Genomic DNA, 14,993 nt, shown 5'->3' on the forward strand with positions numbered 1-14,993 from the left:
TCCGGGTTCTCTGTCAGTCTCTACCGCTTACAGGATGGCTCTTTCAAAGAAATGCTTTCTCCCATAGAACCCTCAGGCTTGGGAGGAGCTTTTCTGAACAACTTCAAAGGCTTTTTTCATTATTTTTCAACCTATCTGTGAAATACCCTCATGTTTTAGTGTATTCTGGTTTTGAGGGTAGATAGTATTTGGGTGAAAGGTTATTTCAGGGCATCTCCACGAAAGTCAATATGAATTTAAATTATATAAAAGATCACAGCATTTGCACATCATATCCCAGTTGTGGACTCTATACCAGTTGCCAAGTTATCTGTTCCAACATTTTAGAACTCAGCTTATCTTTTCATTATAGTTTAAAGCTCTCCCATTTTTTTATGCCAAGAAAATACTTAAGAAATAAAATGCTTTAACTTTTCCAACAGTTGCATTCAATTTGAAGGATCTAATAAACATTACTGAAGCGCAGCTAAGGGAAATCCCTTATGGCCAATAAAATTTCGGTAGTAATAGCAGATAAATTTTGAAGTTTTCATAATAGATTATCTAAACATCTCCAATGCAAAGCATAAAACAAAGTAGGCCCAGAAGCTATTGCATAGTTTTTAAACTGTCTTCAAATTCTAGAGAGAATTTGAATAGATGTAATAATTTTCAAACTCTTGATGTTCTGGCAGAAATGTTGCTACCTATTGTTACAGATATTTCTGTTAAGAATTCCAGAGTGCATTTTATAGGATTTTTTGCTACCTATTGTTACAGATATTTCTGTTAAGAATTCCAGAGTGCATTTTATAGGGTTTTTTGTGTTAGCAAGGAGGTCTTCCTATCTCCCAGTAGTTTAATTTTAACCATTTGCACAGTTTCAGTCCATTAAAACTGTCTTTTAGCAAGAGGAAGTGTAGTAATCTATCCTTACAGGGATGTTGTGACTTAAACACTCCCTTCTCTTCCTGTTGCTTGATCCCATGTAATTAAATAATAGATTTCATTTCATAACTTTGCAGTAACAATAAAGAGGAAATTATGTTCAGAAGGCATGTTTATTTTTTTCCCCAGCCTTTTCATGGCTTAAAAGTGACTCTTTCTCTTTGTGCGAAAGTAATGTGAAACAGCCTTTTCCAACTTATGTCCTTGGAAATTAAATGTTAATTGAAGAATGAACATCAGATAAGTTAGGAAAACGGTGCCATTTATCAGACATAAATATCTGTTGTTCACATTTTACACTTATGTTCCTTTGTGTTGCTTTCTTTTCTTTCTCTGAGCAAGAGCTCCCTCCTTTTTTTTCTTTCTTTTATGTTCCCAAGAGAAAATCTGTCGTGTTCACGCTATCATCTGTACAATTTCCCTTGTATTTTCTGAAGCTCTGACAATTATAATCCATATAGATAAAAAAAGAAAATACAGCAAACCAGCACATAACCGCAATGATGTGGACTTCCTTTGCTCCTATTTCTACGTGGAGGTGGGTCTACCTCTGCCTGGGGCTATTGTTTTCATAAATTATCTTGAATTAGAAGATTCTTGGAAGAAAGATTCTGTAGACTTAGGATTTTGAAGCTGTTTTGAAATGAACTGGAGAGAGATTTCCTAACAGAAGAGAAAAAAGTCCTACAACTTCCTGTTTTATTAGACAGTCTGATTGTATTTTGTCTCCATTGATGAGTGATCTCCCTAGGATTATGGATTAGGCTTAAGACTTTCTCTGGTATCATAATGTGCGCTCCACGCATATATTGTTGGTGAAAAAGCATTAAATTTAAATGCTTTTCACTGTTTTTTTTTCCTATTACTATTTTCTTTTTGTATTTATAATTTGGATGCATCTTGCGAGATTGCACTTATATGTCTGTCAAAATTCTGCAGGCAGTATAATTTACCTCAAGCCCAGATTCCCATATGGCCTGTCTGCCATCCAAAACCACTTAAACCAGTAGTCATTTACATGTATTCTGTATCTCAGTGTTTAATCTGAGTGATCCTGTAGCATTTTGCTGAGAAGCTCCCACTTGGTGGACACGTACGTTTGAGCAGATGAGAATAGAACGTAAGGAGAAGGACCAGTGTGAATCATTGTAGGTAAAGTATTCTAACTTACAAAGTCTTCTACTACTAGCTCTGTATTTCTAAGTATAAATGTAATAGCATGTCTCGTTGTGAATAGTTTTAGAGATTTCTCATGGAAAAGATTGCCATTTTGTGGGTTTTGATTAAACCTGAATCCTTTTTTTTTCTCCTTCTTCTGTCTCCTAGTCTAAATTTTCAAACCCAAGTCGTGCTTGTATCCTTTGCAGGTTTTAATCTTTCAAAGGATGTTTTTTGTCCTTCATTTTGAGGTATTTGAAGAGGCTTTTTAAATAACTTTGGAACCAGTTCAGCCAGTGGATCAAGATCTTGTCTTCTTTAGGTTCAGTGTGGTGATGGTTGTCTGCTCTTCATAGTGGTATTTGCTTTGTAGTTCTTTGAGTGGTCCAACATTTGCTCTAAAAGCACTTTATTTCTGGGCTTGAAACAGGTAAATATATATCTTGCTTTCCCTATTGCGAATGCCGAAGGCTGATTCCAATTTGCTGTTGTATGTAAAGGAAGGGTATTTGTGGTGAAACTAATATAAGGCAATGATTATTTCCTCTGTGAGCAATGTAAGGGTGCACGATTTAAGAAATGTTATTCTCTATAGCAATGGGAGAAGGAAATCTGTTTATATTAGGTGGACCTTCATTCAACAGAGAACAGGGTTTTTCCCTGCACGATGAGTTGGAAACTGCTTAACAATCATGCTGAATGGTGGTTTCTTCTGAGATTTGAAACCAATGTTGTGGTACAATGTAAACCTCTGCCGCTTTGCCTGGCGTAGTAACAGTGGAGAAGGAAAAGAAATAGAAATAATTGATAGAGAGGAAATAATCTGTGTTAATAGACTAAATATTCAAAACAAATATCATCTTCAATTCTTGAGAAGGGTAAATTCTAGTTGGTTTTTTTGTTTGTTTTACTAAAGGAAAGGCGAATGCATTTATTGCTGAGAAGTTTACATGTTCTTGTTTTTTCAAAGTAACATTTAGTACCAAAAGAACATTTGAAGGTGTAACTTAGGTGGAATTAATAGCTATTGTTGAGGCTTTCAACTTGGAATAACTATAGTGATACTGATGTAAAAGTGGAACAGCTCACTGTAAAAAGTTTGAATCCAAATGTAGTTAGTTTAATTATAATTTTCTCCAAAACACCAGCATTTATTTAGTTTACATACAGGGAAAACTTACTACCAATGATTTACAGTGTGATGTCGCCGTTTTCCTCATCATCTAGAATATTCAGAAAGTCCTTGAACATGGTCAGTCAATAGAGGACCTTTAAATTCACCTTCTTCAGAAAGAGAGATATGTTTGCTGAGGTTGGGGTCCTGTTGACTGTGAGAATTTCTCAGTTTCATATTGACTAATGAATCTTTCGTATCTACAAAGGTTACACTTCACAAAGTTTTTTTCCATAGTCCTTTGTTTGTTCTGGAGAATGCATCTCCATCGTTGCCCCTTCAATGATATTTTTAAGCTTCTTTTTTCTCCCTTTTAATTGTAATAACTGGAGTAGAACTTTCCAAGTTTGTTTTCTTGCCTGCTGGTATCACCACCAACAGTGGGAGAGAGCATTGGCAGTTTCCAACACGACACCAAATCTTGTGTAACCTGCTTATTGCTGGAGATACTTCTGGTATAATTCTTGTCCACGTACCGGTAACTGGCTGCAGACTCGGTGTCCAGATCCAGGTCTTCGGGCTGGCTGAACTGAAAGCCATTGCACCCGCTAGAAGGCGAGACAGAAAGGAAAGTGCTTCTCTAAAGCCTCCAAATGGGACACAGAGGGTTATCTTCTCAAGGTCGCACACAGTCACCTGATGCTAAATTAAATGGTCTTCAGTAAGAAAACACTTAGATTTGAAAACAGGCACCTAGTAACAAGACAATTGATTGTCTTTTAATCTGCAAATGAAAGTTTTATGTTTTAGACAGCTTGTGGCTATCCAGTCACACTGTTTCACCCTTGTGTGGTCATCCTAAATCATTATATATTACTGTAACGGACTCCATAATGTAATTATCCTCCCAGGATGTGCTAACTGTGTAATATATGTTTCTATGCTGACTAGTGGAGAAAAAAAAAAATCTGTATTTTTCCTCTGTATGTTAGGATTAGAAGCTCAGCTTTCAGCGTTAGTCGTATGAGAGGTATTATACAGAAAGATTTAAGGGAAAATCAAAGTTTAATTGCTTTCAAAAAAGTATTGGAGTGCTCTGTTTAGAACACATTGTTAGCACTATATATAAACACACTATGCTGTATTGATATTTTTATATTTCCATGCTTTTGATCTAGAAAAGATTAAAAATTAGGATATTTTAATGCATATTTAATAACAAAACAACTTTCCTGCCTCAGAAAAAAATTCAGCCAGGTGAACTGTGATCTAATTTTCCTATAATGAAAACAAAATCACAGCTCCTGGAGCATTATTCTTGGCTCCTAGCAGTTCCAAGGCGTGCAAACATTGCCATTTCGACTCAGTCCTGCAGTTTAACTGGAAGGATTATGTCACAACACAGTGTGTTTGTTTTCCAGCTTTTTGTCTGTTTGTCCATCAAGACATTTTTGTAGAAGTATCAATGATTGTTGACTTTGGAGGTGGTGGAAGAAAAAATAATTATGAAAATAAAGAAAAAAGCAGACAGTACCATTGAAGTAACTGTGCTTCTGTCGTAGGAGAATGAATACTCCTTTCAACAAATCTATAATTTGCAGAAGTTGCAAAAAGAAAATAGCCGTAAGGTGACTGTTAACATACTTCAGTTCATCCTGCCAAGAAAGTTAACTTCGTAAAGTCATTAAACCAGTGATTACATTTTAAAATATTATTCCCCAGCCATTTCTTCTTAGACTTCAAAATATAGTTACTGTATATACTGCCTTCTTTGAAATGTGAAAAATTGTAAAATACACTTATTTTTCATGAACTCCTAATTATTAACAGAGCTATTTGCGCTCCTGTAGTTAAAGTCATTTCAACGCTTCCATTATTTAAACTTCATAATTTTGCTGTAGTAAAATATATATTCAGATGCCGAAGTCTCAATTTTTGCTGCTATTTGGAAATTTAGTCTGCTTGTAGGTTTGTTTTTTTTAAGAAGTTTAGTGATTTTAATTGTTTGCTGTTCCTAAAGATAATCTAAACGAAAATATTTTGTAACGTGGACTACATAATTGTAACCATTAACAAAATTAGGAAAAGAAAGTGAGTAAGTTGGAACTTAGAATGGTTTGGGTTGGAAGGGACCTCAAAGCTCATCCAGTCCCACCCCTGCCATGGGCAGGGACACCTCCCGCTGGATCAGGGGCTCAGAGCCCCATCCAACCTGGCCTGGAACCCCTCCAGGGATGGGGCAGCCACAGCTTCCCTGGGCAGCCTGGGCCAGGGCCTCATCATAAAGAATTTCTTCCCGATGTTTGATCTAAATCTCCCTCCTTGCAATTTAAAGCCATTCCCCTCATCCTATCACTCTGTGCCTTTGGAAAAAGCCCTTCTGCAGCTTTCCTGGAGCCCCTTCAGGTTCTGGAAGCTGCTCTAAGGTCTCCTCGGAGCCTTCTCTTCTCCAGGCTGAACAACCCCAACTCTCAGCCTGTTCCCATAGCAGAGGTGCTCCAGCCCTCGGATCATCTCCGTGGCCTCCTCTGGACCCCTTCCAGGAGTTCCGTGTCCTTCTTAGGGTGGGGACTCCAGAAATTCTGCTGCCCCAGATTCCATCTGGCACATCATGTAGCCGAGGCTTTGCCGAAGGGAGGTGGTGGGAGGTTCTTGCCGTACCTCCACTGCCACTGTATAGTAACCTCATAGAGGAAAAGTTATTGCAAAGTAAAAAGACCTCCTGGCTTCAAGGTTGCATAGCTGAAAATTGCTTTTCTGGAATGAAAAATGCTGGGGTGCTCGGAGATGGATCGTTTCTTTGGTATGGCTTCCTGAAATCCCCATTCCTCGTGTAACTCGGCCACGGTAATGACTCAACAAGACCTCCAGCTCCAGAAATGAAGGAATCGGGGCTTATTGCATATTAATGGCAACTCTGGGACAGTCAAATAAGACAGTTTGTTATAATACTAATTATAGCAAAGCACTCATGTTGTGGTTTGAATGAGTCAATTAGGTGTGTGTTAAAACTATAAATACATCTTCCCTCCATCCTCAGCTGTGTGGTATGTAATTTATTTTTAATTGCTTGGATACATATTTACCTGAGCATATCCTGGTTTCCCAGGTAAATATGTGTACCAATGCAGAACTCATTATGCTCTGTTTGGATAAATAATCCATATTTTATAACTGTACAGGAAGTAATTATTTTTGTATTTTGCTTTCTTTAAGCCAAAGAAATTAAATGCTGTCTGTTCATTCCTTAAAATAAAATAGATGCAAAAGTCGAGGCAATACGAGAATAAAGTTTTCATTGTTTTGGTGAAAACTGAGAATATTATTCCAGATTTTGATCTTGTATTTAGCTCAGAATGACTCCATTAAAGTAAACAGTGTTATTCAGGATTTACTTAGATGCAAATGGGACGTGAATTTGGCCTCCTCTGTACCCTCCCTTACTTCACTGGAAGGTTTTTGCAAGCAGCTTTCACACAATCTTGGCTTTAAATGACCTTGTCACGTGTTTATCACTTGGGGGAAAAAAAAAGGTATTTCAGCTACATGCAGAAATTAATATATCTGAGTTTTATGGTAAGTAAGTCAATATCTTATGGAATCATAGAATGGTTTGGAATAGAAGGGACCCTAAAGATTATAGTTACGGCCCTGTGTGTGTTGGGGGCCCGGAGCACACTGCGCATTGGACATTGCTGCTGCTGTTTATTCTGATATTTGGAAATACTGTGTTGTGTTATCACCGTGCTGAGGGTCGGGGTTTGTAGCGCTTTGGGGCTTGGTGGGGCCAAAGTCAGCCTTGGCACAAATCCATTAACTGCAGTAGATTTACACCAGAGATGAACATTGGCTCGTGCTTGCTAAATGTATTTTTATCAAGCCCTTTATATTTTATGTTAGAAATAGAAGTAGCTTGTGTGCCCTCAAACTAATCAGAATAAGAAACAGTTTTAGTTATGCCAAAAAATAGAACTATCGTTTTTCACATTCTTACATTTTTTGAGTAAGATGATATTACTGTGACTTCTGAATTCCTGAAATCTCTCTGGTCTCTGCGACTGCAAGGGCCAAGACGGGGTTCCAAGGGGAAAATCTGAAACTCTTCACGCAGTATGTTTTGTGTTGCGCACACGAGATACAGTTAACGTTTTGTATGCATGTGATTAGTGTGGAAAAAAATTAATGCAGTCCAGTATTATGATTTATGGACTGAATCTTTTGCCCACTGAACACTTGCCAAAATGAAAATCTTCCCCCCTTCCCCCCATCCCCCTCTCCTCCTTTGGATATTAGAAACAGCTACTGTTTTTGTTGATCTTTTTAACTTCTGAATAGGCCTATTTCAAGTCATAGCAGCATGGGAGCTCAGATTAATAATATACTTATTCAGGCAGTGATACTGAGTGAAACCATTGCTCGTGTGAATGTGAAGGATAGGATTTCTTTAAATCATTTTCAGGTGCATTAATGCATTTCTCAAAGAAGAATATCGAGGTATTTGAAAGTAAGTGGGATTTCTGTTTATTGATCGTGTTACAGGTGTGTATGAGTGTTAATACCAATAATTTTTTACCATGTCTCCTTTCAATAACTTTTGCACTCTGCTCCATGTCAGTTCATCCACAAAGAGAACAGCCAAAAGATTATGATTAAATCTTGCCTTTTGGACAATGTTTTTGAATGTAGAGGATGCAGCGTATTCCATGCTGTGAAGCATCCTTTCCATCCCGTCTACTCCACATCATCTTACACCAAAAACAAAGGCTCGCGAGATAAAAGGAGCAAATCCCATAGACTTCTCTTCTGCGTTTTAGTGGACCTCCTTTGCCCAGCGGTTTGATAAGCAGTGTTTGTGCAGGTTTGGTTTCTAATCTTGCAGTGGTTTTGATCTGATCCATATGTGTCTAAACTGGCCCAATTTCCTGCACCTTCTGGTGGTGAATCCCAGGTTGACGTACTTGCTCCCTTAAGAAGAGATTTTCTCTCTTTACAGCACAATTTGAGAAGTTTGGGGCCTTTAGAGGCACTGCCGTGATGGAATTGAGGATAGTTCTTTTCTTCACACTCCTTTGGCTCTCTCTTATCAATTTTTGTAGCATTCATTTCTCAATCCCATCTTTATTTCTTCCATATCTGGGTGGCCTGGTCTGCTTAATAAGGTTTTCCCAATTACTTTATTTATAGAGACAGTGTTTCCTATCAATTCATTTTCTTCCTTTCAAGTGAAAAAATAGTATGCCTAAAAAAAAAAAGCCTTCGTGTGAGTTTGGTAATGATAAGTCAAGCAGGAGTAGAGTTTCTCTCAAAAAATACTTAGGTAAGCTGTTTAAAATTAATATTTGTTATTCTAAAAAGTAGTGAGAGGGCTCAGGCACCCTTCCACAGTTGCAGATAAAGTGCTACAGCAAGAATTTGGTATTTTTACATTGCCTGAGAGAATTTTATGTTCATTTTCTGGGCTAACGTGGTGCAAGGAAAGGAGGAAAAAAAAGGGGGGGGGGGGGGGGGGGGGGGAGGGTGGATGTAGTGCTTTCTAAAAGCAATCCTTTTATATATAAACACAAAAGCTTTTGCTTGAGATTTGTCAAAATTCTTTCATCCTTTTTGTGAAATTGTTATTCACTTTGTGGCTAACGAGAGCGGAGTGAGTGACACCTTTGAGAGTCCCAGCTTGTGTTTTAGTGCATACCTTGTATTCTGCTCTGCTCTGCTCTGCCGTGCAAAATATTATCTGAACTTATTTAAAACAAACCCTCGTGAATAATTTTTTTGACACAGAAGCAGCCATCGTAATTTATAACTTTATTTTAGTTGCAGCAAGCAGCTGAAGTTTCTCAGCTGAGAGGAGCTCGAGTCATCTCTGCTGAAGATCTCCTGTTCTTGATGCGCAAAGATAAGGTACGGTAGTGAGATACCCAGTAAGCTGCGTGTCATGTTTTAAAGTGCTCGCTTGGCCCATGTGAGAGGAGTCAGTCATCATTAATGGCTTTATTTAAAGAGATAGCTGCTGTACAGTCGGTTTGTATTGTGCACGGTACAGTAATTGCATAACGTTTCGATTAATTATCTTTTTTTTTCCATGGGAACTTCAGTGATGAATAGATGTTTTCACTAGCTTTAGGGTGGATGATGTACTTTAGAGCTCAAAACGATTTCTTAATAAAGATGTAAATATTGATCTTTATCCTTTATATCCATTTTATTAAAAATCAATTGTTCTGCTTTCCTCCAGCTATGCAAGGTGTAGATGAGACGTTTGATAGTGTGACCATTACATTTTTATCAGCTGGGTTGTCAGTAAATCCGGTCCTAATTTTCCTTTATAATATTTTTCCTGTATTTTATCTTTCTAAAATCTCCATGTTCAGAGATGGTCTTTCCTTTGCTGGTTAATAGTGAGAGGAGGTCAATCATGTAAAAAATAAAAAACTGTTTTCTATGTGAAGATTAAATTAATTATTTTTCTTCACTTTCCACAATTATGAAAAAAAAATGTCAACTATTTTAATCAATATTATTTGGTTTTCCTTTACGTCCTTCCTTTCTTAGTCCCCCCTTTCCCCTTACCCTTTCCTCTCCCATTTTTTTTTTTTCTTTCCTTGTTCGATAGGTGAAACCTAATGACCAAAGCCATAAAAAAGCCCTCTAAAATGGGAAAACCAATTGCAGTTTCTTTGTGTGATGTGATCCATGAGGCTGTACTGAGAGCAGTGGTTAACAGGGGTGTCATACTTCTTGGAAATACGCGTTTGTACGTTTGAATTTCCAAACTAAGCAAAGATTTTCAAGTTAAGAAAGAAAAAAAGAAGCCTGATTTCTGAATTTCTGCTTTTGGAAACTCAAATGCTTTTCTGTTTCACAGTTCGCAGGCAAAGTACCGAGGAGCTCAATAATAATAGATACTATTTAATGTGGAATTGCTAATGATCTCGGTGTGCTTCCTGCCGGTGGATTTTCTGCAGAATCAAAACTTATGGAATGTTTTAAAAATTATATTTACTGAGTAATGGATAGCACATTTGTGTTGCAGTTATTCCAGATAGAAAACCCTTTATATTATAGTAATAAATGTAAATTTATTCTTTTCTTTTAGAAGAAGCTTAGAAGACTACTCAAGTACATGTTTTTCCGAGACTACAAATCTAAAATTGTCAAAGGAATAGAAGATGATGACCTCCTTGAAGGTAGAAATAAACAAACTACTTGATTTGGGGGAGGCTTGATATTTTATAATGTACTGAACAGCTCAATGCAAAGTATTAATGTTTTGCTTAATAGTTAAAGACACGAAAATATTGTCTTCTGGCTGATTTGGTTTAAAATCTCTGCTTTGCCATTTGAACCACTTCAAAAGTAAGTATTTGCATCTCCCATGCAAATGCTAAGTAAGACTGCCTAATGTCAGAACTCTGTTGAACGAAGAAACCGATGCTGGTTCAAGGGCTAATTGATTTCAGCCTGTGTAATTAAATGTGGCAGCTACCACGTGCGCTTGAATGGACAGTTGTTAAATTATTATCGAAGGATTTTGACATGAAGTCATTGAATCCTGGTGTATGACCTGGGTTTGTGTTCAGTGCGATTTATGTTTTTAAGACTATGAATCTGTGATTTAAAGAGTGGGGAACACTTTTGTTTCACCGGTCTATGAGGAAATCACAGATTTTATAACCATTGCATTTAAAAGAAAAGCTCTTTGAAGCAACCGTATATGAATTTATGCCATATAATTTGCTGATATAAGTTTGGTTGATTTATAGTAGTATAAGAATTAGCATTCTCTTCCTAAAAAGTGAAGTTAAAAAGGATCATAGCAAATCTAAACTTTGCCATACTTTTGTAAGATTTAGCTATGTCCATACACAACTTTTTGTATTTAACTTATTTCCTTTCTCAGAGCCTCCCCCCTCACCTTACAATGAATTCCTTATGTTTGATTCCTCTGAGCATCCACATTGACGTTGGGTAAACACTGTACTTGTTGCTTTGACTTAGTCAATCTGTGGATAAGTTTTTGTCAAGTCATTTGAGATTTAATTTGCCTGTGGCATTTTATTTTCACCACACGTGGAAGTATTATTCCATATAAGCAATCTGACAGCATAAATTCCATCCTGACAATTTTGTGGTTTTTCTTAATATTTAAGTCTGTGTCACTGTTTAAAACAATTTTCATAAGCCAGTTAGGTGCTCATTAAATTCATCCTAAGCGTGATTCTTCTGGGCATTAAAGCCTGTATTTTCTGGCAGGCTTTGCTAATTAAAGTGATTGTTTTTGGTTTGTGAAGATAATGTCTTTATATCTGCTATTCTGCTTAGAATGGCAGAGATCACCTTGCCAGGGTTCTTCAGGTTTTAGAGTAGAGCAATGGTCCATCACCTGTGGAGCTGCATCTTACTGTTTGGGATGGTTTCTTTAGGCAGTGGGTGATGAGAATGTTCTGTGTGCTTTCAGGAAAGAGTATTTCCTCTGTATTTTTTGTTGCACAAGTGAGGTTTTTTACAACCAAAAGATGGTTTCTTCTACATCTATGTCCACTGGGCGTCCTTCAGTGAGAAATAATGCTGTGTGACCAGTAGACTAGGTTTCTCTAGGTTACTAAAAACCACTAGGCTATAGGAGAAGACACTAACAGTGATTCTTTACTGCAGCAAAGCAGAGACATCACTTTGTTCAGGTCACACAGCTTCTGTGAGGAGAACAGGAGGCCTTTTCTGCATCGTGCGTGCTTCTAAAACTTGTCCCTCCTAGGGGGACAGCAGTTGATGTTTGGAGAAGTCAAATAACTTCAGTTTGTTGTTCTTTGCTTCCCTTTGCGAAGACAAATTCAACAGTAATAATGCCAACAAACGGCAGAAGCTTGCTCAGGACTTTCTCAACTCCATTGACCAGACTGGAGAGCTCTTAGCCATGTTTGAAGATGATGAGATTGATGATGTCAAGCAAGAGCGAATGGAGGTAATTCTTTTCTTTTACTGTTACCCAGCTCCAGCAGAGAAAACTATGAAATGTTTCATACATCATGCTGGTCTGATGCCTTTTTCATGCTGCTTATTGTATCATCATTACATGCTTTTTCGTTTTGCCCAGATGGTCTAAAGGAATCCTATATCCATATTCTTCCTATTCCCTCAAATGTATTCTAATATCTAAACACACATGCTGTGAAGGAAGATGATGAAAAGGTAGTTATGGATTTCTTTCCGACTGCCACATATGTGTATTTCCGTCCTGTAGAAAGCAGATTCTATTTACAAACATTTCACACATTTTTCACAGTATTTTCTTTAATTTTTCATAATTCCTGTCATTAGAAAATTGTTTTAATAGCATTTGAGAACTCTTCTAATGTAATACATCTTCCAGATGAAGTATGCTGTGCAAACGTGCTTCAGCATATGCTCTTTTCTCTTTCAAGTCTTATTTTCTGATCTATGTGCTTATGAAAGATTATGGCTATATTACAGAATGCAGTACCATATCTCTCTCAGAAAGGTAGGTGGGATCAAGGAATAATTAGATACTCTTTAGCTCTGTTAGCATGAAAGTCTATGAAACGATGGTTTTGATACCAATTGCACTTGATACCAGTTTTACTCAGTTTCACTGATGTTTAGCTGTGATTTTTACACCCTCTCAGTGCTAGAAGCTTGGTGCTTTGGTTTGTTTTTCTTTTCTATGCCAAGGTGGCTCACATCTTCAGTAATATTTATGTATTTAATATTTCACTATTAAGGCCTCATTTCACTTTTGGGATTTCATGGAAAATTCTAAGAAATAACAAATTTTTATCCAACCCTGGTTATAATTCTCTTTTTTTCTTTCTTAATAGAACCCCTTTTTACAGCTGGGACTTTCCCAAATGTGTTTACCCTTCTTTCTCCCCTGTCGTGGGGCGAAATCAAAACCTGTCAAGAATTCCTCCTCTCTAAGCGTTTGGCTAGGAACAAATTCCATTTTTCCCCAGCTGAGAATTAGTGTCGTAGAACAGTTGTTCCCAACCACTGCTTGTGTTTTGGAAACTGATGGTTTCTTTTCTTTCCTTTGCTTTCTTACTTATTTAATTATGCCAAATGTTGCATTTTGCATAAAGGCAGGCAAGTCCTTTGAGCTTGTGTGCACAAAAATATATTGTAACACTGTTCTGAATGAATGGTTTATGTGCTTGACTTTACGTTCTCTTCTGTCATTCCAGAATAATATGTTTTTGTTCTAAAACACTACACAACTTACTCGAAGTAGGAAGTTCCCTTTCCTAGGCAAGGACAAATCTGCTGTTATTCTGTCAAGGAATGTGTTCCTGTAATCAAATATTTAACTTTCATCTGAGTACATGTTTTGTTTTTTTCTCACTGGACTATAATTCATGAACTGGGGTGTGTGTGTGTGTGTGTGTATATATATATATATATATAAAGTAATTCTTCTCTCTGTTGCTCTACTTTATTACATTTTGTGAACTTGATCTGATTCCATGTTAAAAAAAAAAAGATAAAAATCAAGATCTACTTATTTTAGTATAGATCCATGAATTATGTATAGGTATAAAATCCGTATTACGTATTTTCGTCATTGTTAGGCTGATGACAAGACATGAAAGATTGCCTCGGACATGCTGTTCAAAATGGTTAACATATCTTGGGCTTTGTTTTGTTTGGGATTTTGTTGTCACTTTGAGGTGGATGAAAAGGCATCAAAGATACTAGGAAATGTGATCTATTCATAAAGGAAGAGTTGTTAGTGATGGGCTAATCTCGTGTATCACATTTCCTTTGTGCAGTAGATTGTTTAATCCATGCTAAATTTTAGAGGAAATCCAATAGAGACTTTAAAAGTTCTAACAGCGTTCTTTGAGGAATTAGTATACTTAAATCACGAGCTGCGATCTAAAGGCAGATCCTTTTAGGTATCACTTACTTCAGAAATGTGTGGTTATCTTGGTTTGGACAACTGTAAATGATTTCAATTCTGCTTTGCCGTGGGCCAAAATCATGCTAAGTTGTCCAGAGCAGATGATAAACATATATTTCTGATGTCATTATGGGCTAAACAGGATATGATTGTTTAGCAGTATGGTTTCAGTTATGATACAAAAAGCAAGTATTGTTTATACTCATTTCTTTTAAAACATTTTATAAAATCAGAGCTAAGACTTCATGAGATCGCTTGCTGATCTCTGAGATCTACTCTGTAGTTGTACCACGGAGGAGGAAGCAGAGCTCTAAGCCACTTCCAAACCTTACTAAAGGAGAGCAAACAATTCTACCCTTTTGACTGAAAAACACCCGCTAATGCTGTCATATTAAAAAGAAAGGACGTTATTCTAGGGTTATAGATAGGACTAATTGATGTACCTGTGGTTTTAATTTGAAGCCAAAGGACTGTCTGAAACAGTAATAGCAATGTGAGAAGGAAAGTGAAACACTCGTAAAAGGCAGGGCAGGAATTAAGAACAAATTGACATTACTTTGTCTTAATACATGATTATGTTATAGAGACATTGTGATTAGTTAAAAAACTTAAATAATGGCAATAAATGGCAGCATACCAGCCAGTTGTGTTGACAGAACCAAAGCAAAATAAAAACTAGAATAGCACCTCACTTCACAACAGTGTTTTGCCTTCGTAAGATAGTGGGAAAGCACCAGTGAGATTCTGCAAGAACAGTTACAGGTGGAATAAGCTATTGTAGTTCATAGATGTAATTTAATTTTGCACCTGAAAAAGAGCTATCCGGATCGTAGAACTTGTTTTCATAACCAGTGACTGGAGAATAAAACCTATCAGGGATGT

At 37.0% G+C, this 14,993-nt stretch overlaps 1 protein-coding gene across 15 annotated transcripts in view; it reads left to right on the top strand.

Annotated features, from left to right (window-relative positions):
• SUPT3H (SPT3 homolog, SAGA and STAGA complex component) overlaps positions 1-14,993 on the top strand; it is a 302,304-nt gene that overhangs the window by 160,270 nt on the left and 127,041 nt on the right. For all 15 annotated transcript variants that reach the window (XM_054061055.1, XM_054061054.1, XM_054061053.1 and 12 more), the window contains 3 exons: positions 9,011-9,097; positions 10,293-10,383; positions 12,022-12,158. In XM_054061055.1, the coding sequence (XP_053917030.1) occupies positions 9,011-9,097; positions 10,293-10,383; positions 12,022-12,158 (315 nt within the window). The remainder of the gene's footprint in view (positions 1-9,010; positions 9,098-10,292; positions 10,384-12,021; positions 12,159-14,993) is intronic.

The sequence above is a fragment of the Cuculus canorus genome, chromosome 3, assembly GCF_017976375.1.
Source record: "Cuculus canorus isolate bCucCan1 chromosome 3, bCucCan1.pri, whole genome shotgun sequence".
Classification (NCBI taxonomy): domain Eukaryota; kingdom Metazoa; phylum Chordata; class Aves; order Cuculiformes; family Cuculidae; genus Cuculus; species Cuculus canorus.